Source organism: Lacerta agilis, chromosome 6, assembly GCF_009819535.1.
Source record: "Lacerta agilis isolate rLacAgi1 chromosome 6, rLacAgi1.pri, whole genome shotgun sequence".
NCBI lineage: Eukaryota > Metazoa > Chordata > Lepidosauria > Squamata > Lacertidae > Lacerta > Lacerta agilis.
This window is the reverse complement of record NC_046317.1, coordinates 37,909,997-37,925,262: the sequence shown is the minus strand read 5'-3', so window position 1 is coordinate 37,925,262 and position 15,266 is coordinate 37,909,997. Positions and strand designations below refer to the sequence as shown.

Sequence of the window (15,266 nt, the reverse complement as noted above, 5' to 3'; positions counted from 1 at the left end):
GTGATGGGACCAGTGGCCATGATCTTAGTTTTTTTGATGTTGAGCTTCAGACCATATTTTGCGCTCTCCTCTTTCACCCTCATTAAAAGGTTCTTTAATTCTTCCTCACTTTCTGCCATCAAGGTAGTATCATCAGCATATCTGAGGTTGTTGATATTTTTTCCGGCAATCTTAATTCCGGTTGGGGATTCATCCAGTCCAGCCTTTCGCATGATGAATTCTGCATATAAGTTAAATAAGCAGGGAGACAATATATATCTTAAATATATCTTAAATATATCTACCTCTTAAATATTGTACCTCTTAAATATATCCTCCTCACAGGAAAGACGTTTGAGTGCTTTACATCTTAGCCTCCCTTTTATATATCTGCAGCTCAGCAATATCTTTTCAGAAGGTGGGGATAAGAACCACACTTGGTATTCCACAAGTGATATACCAATGGTTAATAGAATGACGTTTTGATACCTGATGCTTTACTTTCAGTTCCTTTCTTTACCTTCCAGTTTTCTAAATCGAATTTCCCCCTTTTCCCAACACTAAACTAAAGTTTTCAGTGAATGTTCATTGTGAACCCTAGATCTGTTGCAGCCAGTTTAGTGTCTATGTGGGAGAGATAATTCATTTGTGATTCCACCTCTTGCTATGCTTGTTTTCTATTGAATGCTTTTTATTGAATGGAACATTAAAGCTAGCATCTCCCTTCTGCAGTCTGAACCAATACAGGCCCTAGTGACAGTCCAAAAGTAATTGGAAGAAAATATATAGCTTAATCCAGTAACTTTTCTTATGACAGTATTGCAATCTCTGAGCAATGGCACATTTTGAAACATATAAAAATGTATTTTGGGGGTACATTGATACCCATAACTGTGTCGTCGTCCCCCCGTGTTTCTAATTGTGTGTGATTTCCCCGTACTCATCCAGTTTGTATACAGTGGTACCTTGGGTTACAGACGCTTCAGGTTACAGACTCCATTAACTCAGAAATAGTACCTCAGGTTAAGAACTTTGCTTTAGGATGAGAACAGAAATTGTGCGGTGGCAGTGTGGCGGCAGCAGGAGGCCCCATTAGCTAAAGTGGTACCTCAGGTTAAGAACAGTTTCAGGTTAAGAACGGACCTCCAGAACGAATTAAGTTCTTAACCTGAGGTACCACTGTAATGACTATAAGAAATTGAAATGATTAAAGGTTTTAGCCTTAATAGAACTGTTTGTTTTTGCAATCTTACTTGTTTCAGATCTCGATCAGACCAAATAGTCATTTCACTTTACTGTTATAATATTGCTTTGGCACAAATCTGGTGCAAGTATTAATGCAAAATCTAGTTTCCTGTAGGGCAGTTGTTGGAAACGATCTTGAAACCAAAACCAAAATAATGTCAGTTCCCACTTCTATAGGTTCAATGTAACATATACATATCTGGCAGGCTGATGGAGGAGACCACCCCTTGCGCGTATCTGTGTGCCAGGAAACCGGAAACCATGAGTTTGAATCTTGATTTTTATATAGAAGTTTTCTTGGATGCCTCCTAGCTTTTGACTCTTGCATTCTTAATGCCTGTTTGTGGTTGAGAGACTGGATTTGCAGACATTTGCAACAGTATCCAGGTGAGTAACAGAACAATAAACAAGGCGCCAACTTCTAGTGTTATTTGGAGCACCTGTAATGGATGGGGACAGCGGGGGGCTCAGCCTTCCTTTCTTCTTTTGCTTAAGCATTCCAGGGTTGATTAGTGCCCTTTCCTTTAATGAAATCATCTACCGTTATTCTCTGGTTTGGAGCTAACAACAGCAATTACATTAGTGCCTTATAGCCTCAGTGTTGAACAAGGATCACGAAAGGTATACAATGACATATATTTCTGCTCGTTTGCACAGACTACAGTGATCCACTTCCTTGCTTAGGATTTCCTAATGATTTCTACTCCAAATGCAACAGGAACATAGCAAGTTAATTTTCTTTTGATAGTTTAAAATAATGTATTGCTAAACATTGGACTATAAATGGGAGGACTAACTAGCTAACCAAGTTTTAATCAGTATCAACCAATGTACCGGTATATAATGATTGACCTAGAAGGTGCTCAAGAGGCAAGGGACACTCCAATTGCAGGCATGCTTGGGGGAAGCAGACTATCTGGCCCCATTTCTATCCAGCTTTGGGCTCAAGTTCAGCATCAAAACCGCCTCACTCACCCTGGTTGACCTTTGTTAGGAGAGCGACAGAGGAAGGGCAGCCTTATTGTTTCTTCTTAACCTCTCAACGTTTGATACCTTTGACCACTGCGTCCTCCTAGAGTGTCTTTGAGGGTTGGGAGTTGGGTTTTACCATGGTTTCACTCCCACCTCCAAGGCCAATTTCAAGAGGCGCAATGGGAGACAACTGTTCAGCATCATGAGAGCTATCTTGTGGGGTTCCCCAGGGCAATCTTGTCCCCTGAGCTTTTTAACGTTTAAATGAAGCATGTCACCAGGGATTTGGTGTGTGGTGTTATCAGTATAGTGATGACACCCAACCCTCTCTCTCCATTCCATCTCAAGTCTGGGAAGTAGGGAGAAGTCCAGTTCTGGATGGCATTGCACACCTTTGGAAGAAACAGGTGTGTAGCTTAGGGGGTACTCCTTGATCCATCTATATCAATTGAGCCCCAGGTGGCCTCTGTGACCAGCTTTGGTTTGTTCACCAATTATGCCCTTTGGTAGATAGCAAATCCATGACCATAGCAATCCATGTTCTGATAATGTTTGGACCTACATGAGAGCTCTACATGAGAGCTACCTTTGAAGACAATCTGGAAGCTGCAACTAGAGCTGAATGAAGCCATGAGGCTGCTTGTGGGTACCTCTGCCAGACACAAACTATGCAGTCTTGAAAGTTCTCGAATTTGCTACTGAACAAAATTTAAGATGTCAACACTGGCATATGAAGTGCTCAGTGACTTGGGCCTCCAATGTTTGAAGAAGCAGCTCCTTCCACATTGACTTGTCTGGGAGTTGATCATTAGGGGAGCTCCTACTGTGCTAGACACCCCCTCCCATTCTGTGGTTTGAGGGACAGTGGTGCATGAGAGCCAGTGTGGTGTAGTGGTTAAGAGCGACAGAACCGGGTTCGCATCTCCGCTCCTCCACACGCAGCTGCTGGGTGACCTTGGGCTAGTCACACTTCTTTGAAGTCTCTCAGCTCAACTCACCCCATAGAGTGTTCGTTGTGGGGGAGGAAGGGAAAGGAGAATCTTAGCCGCTATGAGACTTCTTAGGGATATCAAATTTAAACTCCTTCTTCTTCTCTGTGGTTGTGGGTGTGTATCCAGCACAATCAATGTATGCTTTTCAATGCTTGCTCAAGATGCACCTCTTTGAGTGCATGTTCCTGCACTGCATTTCTGCCATTTTGTCATCGTGACTTTATTTTATCATTTTAATGTTATTTGAATTGTGATAATTTTGTGACCCACCCTGCAACCATGTGGATAGTATAAAAGTTGAGCTCTTCTCTTATGGAGTCTTCTGCACAAACCTTGCATGGTGCTGATTCAGGACCCTAAACTGTGTTTTATATAACAGACTTTAATTTTGTTCTGTGTATATTGCAATGCTTTTTCTTGCTATGGCCAATGACTGATGCAGATTCATTCATTCATTCATTAAACCTTTGATGGTGCTATCCAGTGTACCACTAAAGAATTGGCTCACCTGCCTCCATGCTGTTGAGGCCAATGCTCAAAACAGAACATCATTTGGGCTATATGTTAACAGCTTTGTAAAATATTCAACAGGTACTACTGAGCTGTATTCTACATAACCTTTCATCACCATTGGTATGTAGATATGCATAGAACACTAAATCATTTTTGTGTAAAAATTTCCAAAGAAATATCAGTCTTGCTATAATCTTCCTTTTCATATAGGCCCCAAGAAATAGTCAAAATGGAGAATATGGGTGCACAGCATTATTAAATTGTGCCTGAAACATTTATTTATAAAGCACATTTATACAGCATTTTTTGTGTTTTTTTTCTTTTGCAAATACAAACTTTAATTTTGTACTCTACAAAAAGTCTTGCATATTCCTCTTTTTACAAAAAAAGAAACATTACAAAAATACAGACAATTTAATATGGTATTTTTTATACAATTGTCTTTAGTTGTTACTTTCATTAAAATATTGCTACCACAGAACTACAATATTTTAGTCGACTATAAAAAAATTAAGTCAATGCTTTTTGTTTTAAGCAGCAACATGTAAATAACACAGGTCAAAACACAGTTTATGATCATAGTGGATATATCTAAAATTGTTTCAGAAATAATATTTTACATAGTTAATTTTTAATGTTTTATACATTATTTATATAATATTTATATATATTTATATTTATAAAAAAAATCATAGCTTGCTAGAATTGAAATGATAGGACGGAGTTTGCATGACAAAGATGTGCAAAGGTCAGTCTGCCCTGGTTAGCATCAGCAGTTCAGTCCTTTTAAGGTTTTTAAGAACTGTCTTTTGGAATTCCACCTGAAAGCCTAGAAGCAGGTCTCTTCCAGTTTACTTTCTTCGCGTGCCCTTGGTGTTGATGAGAGCAGCATTTAGCTTACTCTGTAATGAGTAGTTGAAAGCGATCCCTTTTCAAGCCATGGGAATTACAAAAGGGATTTGACCGAACATCAGGCTAAGACGGTCCCGCCCAGCAGTCCGCCCGATAGCTGGAGGAGTTGCGTTCTGAGTCTCAACCCCAGAGCCAATTAGTGCTAACGTAGATGAACAAGGCTGACCACAAACAAGGTAACCGTTTGTGAATGCAAAATGAAGTGACCATTCAGAAAATACTTTTGTTATTTGAGTCAATGGTAAAAGGGGATTCTTTTTTTTAATTAAAAAAAACTAGGCCACCAAGCATAATACTATGCAGGCTGGACAATTCATACAGTACTGTAGACATTAGATACTAGAGGCATGGGTCCCATATTTCTTGTGTTGTCCCTTATTTGGCACATCCAACCTGCTCTCCAAAGTATTAGTGATGATAATAATTGTGAACATGGAGAATGTCATACAAAAAGTGAGGGATAGGTGAAAACAAATATGGAATGACTCTTTACAACCAGGGATACTGGTGAAGCAGGCTGGGTTGCATTTAGAACGTAGATTCTACACCTAGCTGGATATAGAAAAGTACTGTCTTGCAGCATTTGTGTAGTGGAAATAGGCACTTTTCTAACATTTTACTGGGTATACATCTCCGAAACTAAAAGTAAGTTCCGAATTGGAATGGAGATAAAGAAAACCAATAAAATAAGAGGTTACACTTAGAAAGTGATCACAAATCATGAATCAGTGCTTATTTTTCATAGATAGTGCTATAATCTAGTTGGCAAGGATTTTTCTCTCCCCTCTCTCATTTAATAGGAATTGAAAACTGTCATAGCAAATAAAAGAAGCAGAAGCAGAGATGGCCAGTTTCCTAGAAATCATTTAGTGTTCATTAAGCTATGAACAATTCAGCATTCACTACAACATGAACACTCAGCCAATTGCACATTTAGAATTCCTGCATCGTGTTTTGATTTATTTCGTAATTGTTGCCTTTGACTTACTTGAACAACACCCATTTCATGCAAATGTTGTGAGTGTAAAAAAGGCCACAGAGTCAGACCTTATTGGTCAGGCAAGAGTCTCTCCCTACATTCTACTGTCTGATGAGATTGAGAGCAGCAGGTAGTTGCTGTCAGCAGTCATTTTGCAAAATCAAAACAAAAACAATATATATATATATATATATATTTGTCAAATGTCTACACCATGTTGTGATGATTGTTCCGATCAAGGATATCCACAGGTGAAAGTAACTCCTTCCGGATTGGAGGTGGGGGCAGAGAAATCTTTGTTTTCTCCTTGAAGAGGTCTGAGACATAGAACACCTGTAAATAAAATGAATATATGCATTCAGTATAAATATTCAGATTTTTATACCTGCTCCAGTTTATGTAAAGGAAATCTGAGTCCTCCATTAATAAGCATAACAGTTCTGAAGTTACACTATCCTGCTATAATGAGAACCAGACTGAAGGTCTTCTAGACTGGTCCATAAAAAAGCAAACAATTATTTCACAGGAGTCAAGCACTGCTAGATACCTAACAGGGACAAAGGCCCAAGGCAAAACTTTGCATAAATGTCTAGTGCCCCTGGCGGGGATCTCAATGGTATCAAATTTGCAGCATGCCCTGGCATTGTGTAGGCAAAGAAAAATAAATTATGCTTTTGAAAAGAGGGAAAGGGACAAGAGATCTATCTGGAATCTGGAAGAAAATACCTGGAAATTGGGACGCCGGGGATGCCCCTCTTAAGGGTGCCCCAACAGGAAAGAGAATCCTGATTAAACGTAATTGGACAGTGCGATTGAGCATCACTTTCTCACCTGATGTGGAAAATACCTTTCCCTGCCCTCTTCACTGGATCTCACCCACCACTGGTTTCTTTCACTATTTTAATTCAAATACATTCACTGTGTGTTTGGAAGGGAGATGTACTGAGGGGATGGGAATTTTCTTAATACAGAAGTCTTTTAAAAATGTTATTTACAGTTAAACAACAACAACCCGGCACACAATCAATAAGCTCTCAACCTGCACACCAAGAGTTGACACAGCTTCACTTCCTCTGGTGATTTAAATGGACTAAAATTAAACTTCCCTTTGGAGTCAATTCTCCGTAATTCTTAGTCAGCCAGGGTAGCTTGATATTTCCCTTGCCTTCCCACCCACCCACATCCCCTTCCCTACTGCCCTTTCCTCATAGCTAGAAAATTAAAGCTTAGTCAGGATGGCTGTCCTGTCATTTTAAAGAAATAGTGTCAAGGAAGAGATATTCCCAACTACCTTTCCCTGAAATAATCAATGACGTATCCGCTCTTTCGGATGTGAAAAGTCTCCTACTTGACATTTCAGAGGCAGCCACACAATAGGAAAGCCCTGGGAGGAAACTTTTACATCCTCCCTCAGCCAATGTCGTATCAAGTCCAGCATGACTGATGTACTTTCTCCCTTGCAAAATTTAACTCTGAAGCCAGAAAGGAAAGGGGTCAGACAGAATGCAGGCTCTGCCGACAGGAGAGTAAGGCTCACCTCTGCTATTCAATGCTAGAGGCTTGGTACAAACAAATCCCAGCTATTAAACACATATAATATTTGTATACAACAACAAACACACAAGTTGCTACAGACTTGTTCATTGGCTGGATTACAATTGGTTTACTACTAAATTTCCTGTTTCTTGAGCATTGTGGTGACTGGGCCCAGTGTCAAGAAGTGACAGCCATGGGATGGTCCAGGATACAGTGAGTCGTGGGCTCGCTCATCCCCACCCCCAAAATAGCCTGTTTTCTGCAGGCTACTGCCAGTGTAAATCCATTGGTAATACTTTGAGTGAGTGGAACATACTGGACGAATGATGCCAGTCTCATTTGGTAGGCAGACTGGAGCTTCGGACTGCCGTCTAAATACTGTATATGTTGACGGGAGTCGATGGAAAGCCCAAGGCAATTCATTCCCACCTTACCTGCAGTTACACAGGGGCTGCAGAAGGGGATTCCAACTAACCCAGGAGCTACTCATGACTCAAACAAGAGCAACACACCTCCCCAGAACACAGACTGCACATTTTAAAAAAGCAGAACGTGTGGCTACATCACTCTAGACCCATAGCTGACTTTACAGGTAGGAAGTTTGTGATGGAATAGTTTGTGCAAAATGTTTCCTTTGTGCAAGGTGCCCCATTACCAACTAACAACTACCTCTCCCTCCTGCCCACCAGGAATCCCAACTCCTCAGCTGTCTCCAACTGGAGTTTTGAGGACAAGGTTCCCCACAGCAGTAACTGACAGTGGTGGCTCACCAAAAAAGGAGGAAAGATCCCATGCTTCATAGCAGGACTCCTGTACCTCCTCCATTTCCATCTAGTAGTATTCAAATGATCCTTTGTGATTGCCAATGTGATGCCCTCCAGATGTTGCCCAGCAACTCCCATCAGCCCCAGCCAGTTTGGTCAATGGGCAGTGATGATGAGAGTCGCAGTTCATCTTGGAGGTACCACATTGACTATCCATGTACTAGATAAGACTGTTAGATTGGTACTTTCTTTTGATAAGAGTAGCTAAGGAACCTCCAAATTATGCCAACCCCCCCCCCAAAGAAACCAATTTTCTGGGCTGTCAGTCAATAACTACAATTTTGTGATTTCCCCTCTTAATTGTAATACAGAACGAGCTGTGAGAGCATGTTTAGGATATCTGAAAATAGCCCTTTTGGTCTTGGGTCTCCCACCAGGGTTAAATAGTAGGCTAAATTTAAAAACATGACTTTATATAGGGGTTTCACATATAGTTTCATGTAATGTCATCCCTCCTGCAACTTATGAGGCTCCTGCTCCATTAAGGGTCCTAGGAAAATCAAAGAGTTTGGCAGGTCCAAGTTGTCTCAGGTTGCAAACAGAGCCACAGGGTTGGAACTAAGCTCAGTGGCACTTAGTGGGACTTGCTTCTTAATAAACCTGCATATGATGGTGCTGTCACTGCTGCAGCGCCTCAATGACTCTGCCTGTTCAATCAAATGGTTATTAGATCTGCAGTTGCATGTTAAGTGAATATGGACATACCATTATACTATCTTCCTTGGAACAAGTGAGGAGGTAAATTACTAACACAGGAACTTGTATCTCAGGGAGTGTTTTTCTTCAAATTGTACTAGTTTGTGGGAACTTGCAAAAACAAGGTACAGAAAGGATAATGGGGTTAAATAAAACGGCTGATCCATGAAATATGCCCATCTATTGACAAATGTAATTCCACGAAAACCCATCACTCTGCTCTGCAGTTGAAGTAACCAATGTGTGAGAGGCTCTTACTCCACTGGCGAATGTGTCCAGCAAGAACATTATTGTTCATATGTTATGACCAAAAGCATTGCTTTTATACTTCTTTGAAGCTCTAGCAGGGTTAGAGAAGTTGTGCTCCTAATTCAACTTCCTGAGACTCCCATTAGTTAGGCTACTAGGCTTTTCAGAGTGAGAAATCACAAAGCATTTGATTGTTTAAAGAGACTGCTTGTTTTACTGGATGCAGATGTTTGCATTCAGGCTTCCAATTGTCTTGTTATGTTCCCAGATCAGTTAGTTTGACATCTAAATATTAGCATTGAAGCAAACAGTTATTTCTCTGAGGAAACAGAACTCCACTCAGGAAAAAAAAAATAGATGGTTGGCTGCAACCAAAGAAAAATAAATAGTAGGACCAACCTCTTTCCCTGGCTTATTTAAATTTCATGTTCTCTTTGAAGGCAACACTAGGGTTCCTAAAGCAAAACTACAGTTCTTTTTTTCTGATTGTCAGCATATTAAATCTCCTGTTTTAAATGAAGCTATATTAGAGATGGATAGGCATTCTAGACTTTCTTTTGGTTCTGGAGAAAAAGGTGCATTTCTTACCCATTATAACACTAGCCCTTCATAACGAGAGGAAAAGGAGCTGTGAACTCCTGACAGCAAATGTTACCTCTGACTGTCCTACTGAAATCAATGAGATTTAAATTAGTCAAGACCACTTCCGACTACTTGCTTTTGTTGGACGGTGTGCAGTACTTGTGGTTCATGCTTGTATTCTATCACTGCTTCAAGAAACTTGTGATGGAGAATTGTAAGCGTCCCTTTGATTTTTGGGAGGCAGGGGCGGGGCGGGGAATAGGCATACTTGGTGTTCTCTGTGTGGCTTCTAGATTTTGGAAACATTTAAATCTTCATTTAATTTTAACACAACTGCTAAGTGTCTTTACCCATTCATCCATTTCTGTAGTATGGCAGAAGCAAGGGTTGGAAGGCAATTTTGACGCCATGCCTCTCATGTACCCACTTCCCAAGACTGGATTCAATCACGACGATATCCACATTCTATACTGAGAGCTCCATGACAAATCAATTTGTGGCAGGAGTGAGTAGCGGTTGCACGGTGGAAGTGGCAGATGGGGGATTAGGTTCAATCTGGCCTGTATTTTCTAACTGGATAAGTTATGGATGGAGTGTCATCTTGGCTTTCTTAGCCTTTGCTCTGCAGTTCATGGCGTGTGTGGCTTTAAATCAGATATTTGGGTAGTAGCGTTAATTCCCATTTAAACTGTATTTCACTTTTAGCAAGGTTTGAGGTTATAAAAACACTTAAAGAGAAATCATGAAACATGATCTCCTAAGGTTAGAACAGTGTGTTAAACCTTCCTAATGCTTCAGCTGCTTAACACAAAAAAGGGGGTAAATGCACAGAGTGTTTTTGCTTGGATTTATGCCACTTCCTGTGGAAGGTGCTCTCCACCCATAAAGAAAACTCAGCAGCAGACAACAGGGAATGTGCTATATGATGATGTAAGCTGGTAGCTTAACATTTCAACTGATCAATGCCCTTCTTAAATTCAGTTACAGGTAGGTAGCCGTGTTGGTATGCCATAGTCAAAACAAAACAAAATAAAAAATTCCTTCCAGTAGCACCTTAGAGACCAACTAAGTTAGTTCTTGGTATCTGAAGAAGTGTGCATGCACACGAAAGCTCATACCAAGAACTAACTTAGTTGGTCTCTAAGGTGCCACTGGAAGGAATTTTTTTATTTTATTTTGTTTTTTCTTCTTAAATTCATTATATTAGAAAAGACTTTACTTGGATCCAGAACATTTTAGCAAACAACTTAACATGAGATTAGGCGAATAGGAGAAGGAATTGGCCCCTAAGATTTGCATCTTCCCACAGTTTGCCACAACACAATTATAGCCACCACAAAAGTGGTTCATAAAAGACATTTTGATTTCAGCCATTCTGATTGCATCTAAATTTCAAACAAAACAACATCTTGTATGGTCTTGGATGAAACAAATACTGCAACCCCCTTAAAGGCTAGCGGCTAGCCAATTATTGCCAATAATCAGAAGAACTAAACTGCAAGAACCTGTCTGGGTCAAAGGACGGGACATACATTTTAAATAAATTCATAAAAGGATATAAAGCACAGTGAAAAAGGTGACACTAGGGCTTTTCTAAATCTAAGTCTCATAAGCAACACTCAAGTTGCTTATGAACATTTAGGCCATTCCTTAGGAGCTGGAAATTATGGGAAGATGTAGGCAAGCAGTAGCCACCCCTCTCATAGTTTCCTTTTCTACAGCCATGTCTGCCCCCCCCCCATGGCTGCACAAAGGCCATACTAAAAGTGACCAATGCCCTCTGCACATCCTGATGAAGGACTGAACGATACAAAAGGGCAGCAGCCAGGGAGGGAGAGGGTTAAAAAGGAAGGGGCGTACATGTGTGTGGTGTTTCTCAGGCAGCTGCTTCCTCCGTGCCCTTTATCTCGTCACAGGAAAGTCAGCCTATAGCAGCCAAACTCTCACCCCTCCTCTGGCCTAGTAAAACATGCCATCTGTTTACAGGTCAGGAAAACAGGGACAGATTTGTAACTTGTCATTGGACAGGAAATGGTGAAAAGTGTCCTGCTCGTGCATCAAGCCCCTTATTGTCTGTCAGAAGCGTTTTTGCTGCGATGCATTGAGTTTATCTGCACCCCAGCATTGCATTCTTCTTCTCCTCTCTCTGCCCTATTCCACCCTTTGGTAAAGATTTTAGAGCAACTAACAGGACAGCTTAGTCAAAGCCTTCCATATAGCTATCTCTAATACCGGGTGATAATGTCTACAGCAAAGCCACATGACCCAAATTGAAGCCCCTGAGCTGAAAAGAAACTGTTCCGTTGTGCGAAAATGTTGCCCAAAGTATTTTCTGAATATATATCCAAGAGCTCCTTCCAGGGTGATCTTTTGTTCGTTTAACAGGCGGCAGAAATACAGTGGTGCCTCGCAAGACGAAATTAATTCGTTCCGCAAGTCGTTTCGTATTGCGAAAAATTCGTCTTGCGAAGCACGACCATAGGAATGCATAGGAATTTAATTCCCATAGGAATGCATTGAAATTTTCATCTTGCGAGTCACCTAAAAATTGCAAAACCCTTTCGTCTAGCGAGTTTTTCGTTGTGCGAGGCATTCATCTTGCGAGGTACCACTGTAAATAAGACTAAAAATGCCACGGAAGCTTTGAAGAATCTTGTTGTGCTGTCTCTGCAACTTAGTGGCGACTATCACTTCTACTACTAAGTAATGTGTAAGCAGGAGATGTTCACCCACTGAAATTACAATTGAGGTTCAATGTGTATGTGGACTGGAGAAGGAGCGATTGCTGGAAAACAAACTGATGGCCTGGGGGCATGGAGGGTGCTTATGCATTCTCTACCTCCCCCCCCCCTCCCAGATTCTCTGGCAGTTTTATTTTTTATTTTTTATTATTTCCAGCTAGGTTGTGAAATTGGAAGTGAGGAGGGCAGGGCATTTGTAGGGAAGAAGTGGTGGTTTTGGGAAGGAGTAAGCACCTGCCTGGCAAATCTCCCATATAAATGCTCCCAATTCCTTTTATTCCCTTATGTGGGAACTCGGTGCTTGGAAATCCCCGGGTTTATTTACTTCACAAAATGCAGCTGGCCCTGATTCAGAGCACTGCGTGGTGCTGATTGTGGAGTTGTGGCCCTTTATCCCTATGCTGCGAAGCTCTGATACCTTTCTCCTGAAGGTTGCAATGTCTCAAAAAGAGACGTTGATCTGGGCGTGTTTTCTGGAGCTAAAAACATTTCTGCTTAGCTTTTCAATCCGTACTTGGGTACTGAGAGACTACATTGCGCACAGAATGCAAACAGTGGTTTGGTTAACAATGGAATCAGTGGAGAAGAAAGAAAATACATATATATTCAGCTGCCTTTTGAGATGTTTCGAAACTCGGGGTGGGTGGGGGGCTGCTGTAACGGTTTACACATTCACCTGTGTGAACCACCCTGCTAATGTGCCCAGTCTAGTATGCATTCAAGGAGAACTCTTTTCTGTGCACTAAACATCACTAATCTAATACTTAGAGGGAATTTGTTTCACATGAACTTCACATGTGAAAGGTACTGTTTGCTGTGCGTTTATCTTTTAGGTTTCTAACACTGCATTCCACGTTTGTTTTCCTTATTTAAGTCTCCATCCTTTTCTCCCTTCTTTGTTTAAGTCTATCCTTCCTTGGTTTTACCAACTCCTGCATAATGCCAGCAACACTCTCCCCAGTGAGATCCACCTAGCACTGACGCTACCTTTCTGGTGCCAGGGTAAAGCTTTTCTCTGCTCTTAGGATGGGCTTTAACACTCGAATAGTGGATAAGATACATGCGGTTGTTTAGTGAAACAGTTCTATGGTATGACGTGTCACTTACTATGCAGTAAGCCACCAGGGCCCCTTGTGCGAAACCAGCCAAGACGTCTGATGGGTGATGTTTGTGGTCGGACACACGAGAAAGCCCTGTGTAAAAGGCCATCATAATCAGCGTGAACTGCAACAGGGGGCGCAGCAGACGGGCTCCTCTCCAAGTGAACCTGGCTTGCAGGTACAGCTACAAAGAAAGGAAGGAGAAAGACATTAGGATGCTGTCCTCGCAATGCAGTGGAACAGAATCGGTGCCAGGTTGACGATACGGCAAACAGAAAACAAAGCTATCTTCAGGGCAGAGCAAAATAGCAGCCAAAAAAAGAAGTGTTGTGTGGCAGGGAGGACCTCTGCTGTCACTACCAACACTGCGAAACAGGTCTCAGCAGTAGGCAAAAGGTGGTAGATGAATTCCAACCCCTACCTTGCCCACCAAATTTGGGCCCCAAGTTCAAACCTTCAGCTCAGCCTTCGTAACTTCTTTTGTCTATCATGCTATCCAACTTTACTGAGCGACCCACAGCCCTATGATTACAATTACTGGGGAATGGTGTGCTTTCTTTATCAACTTTTAACACACTATTTATAATTGTATAAACCTTTCTTATCATGTCTTTCCTTGATCATTTTTTTCCACCTCCAAATTTTCTCAGATGGAAAGTCCCGTCCCCCGTCCCCCGTCCCCCGCCTTTATAATTTTGGCTTCCCCACTTCTGAACATTTTCCAGGTCTGCAACCCCCTTTTTGAGATGAGGTAACTGGAACACTGCTGAATATTATTGCAAGTGCAGCTGCAGTATGGATCATAGCATTAAGATTCAGGCCATATTATGGTCTTTTCCTAATTTGCTTTTAAATCCTAGCAGTGTTTGTGACCACTTTGTGACTTGAGCTTTTAAAATGCCTTGGACCTAAAATACTGTGTTCGAAATGATGCTTTTGCTTCAGCAAGGGAAAAACGAACAAACAAATCAACAGCCAACCAAGGACTTGACCTGAAATGAAGTAGCTGAAATGATGTCAAACGGGTATTGTCTCCTGCCTCACCCCTCCCCACTTATCCTGGTCTGGTTTCCTCTTGAAAGTTGTGGGCACAGCCTATTCCTCGAGTTCCTGTGGGAACCTTGGGAAGCCAGAAAGAGAGAGGAAGAGGCAGCAGGAAAGGCAGAAACGTCTGCCCACAAATCAAAGGAGCTGGAGGCTAACCCAATCCGAAATGCAGGGCGAGGGGAGTCTGAACATGGCCAAGTCCTCCCATTATGGCTGCCTTCCCATAACACAAGGCAGGGAGGTGAACGTCACAAGGTCACAGCAATGTCTGCTTGTATAATTGATGCAGTAAAAGTTTACAGTTGGAGGAAAAGCGAGGCACTGTAGTCTGATCACTGCTTACAAATCAAGACATGAATTAGGATGGGCTCATTCTTAAGCCAATAAACCATGGTTTCTCAGTCCAAGATTTTTATGTCTGGACTAGGACATTTTTATATAGTTGCTTTGTTGAACCTGCCATTGGCATAGTGTTCAATTGTCATTAAACAAGACACTGCGGAATAGAAATTAAGGGTGGAAGACAACTACCCTCACATTATGGACTCTGAATTAACTCAGCTGTGATAACACCAACCGTTGTTTCTGTTTTCGTGGATGTAATTCCTAAAAATTAAAATTTGCCCATCTATGCTTTCACGAATGCCTGGTAGCTTGTTTCTATGGGTACCCACATTGGACTATTACTAGCACAAGCACTGGTACAAGCCAATCTGTATATTTTCAGAAGAAAACAGTGCATGCCAGTAGTCTGAGAGAAGAAAGGTTGGCTCTAAACTTAGAATCATAGAATCATAGAGTTGGAAGAGACCACAAGGGCCATCCAGTCCAACCCCCTGCCAACTTAGGAGAGCTCCTGCAAGCAAGAACTGCAAGCAAGGCAGAATTTCAACAGATAC

General features: G+C 41.5%; 1 protein-coding gene across 1 annotated transcript in view; it reads right to left on the bottom strand.

Moving 5' to 3' along the window:
- Positions 1-3,938: 3,938 nt before the first annotated feature.
- PLPP3 (phospholipid phosphatase 3) overlaps positions 3,939-15,266 on the bottom strand; it is a 66,119-nt gene continuing 54,791 nt past the window's right edge. The window contains exons 5-6 of the mRNA XM_033152024.1: positions 13,328-13,504; positions 3,939-5,925 (exon numbers count right to left, since the gene is read on the bottom strand). Coding sequence (XP_033007915.1) covers positions 5,800-5,925; positions 13,328-13,504 — 303 coding nt within the window. The 3' untranslated portion in view covers positions 3,939-5,799. The remainder of the gene's footprint in view (positions 5,926-13,327; positions 13,505-15,266) is intronic.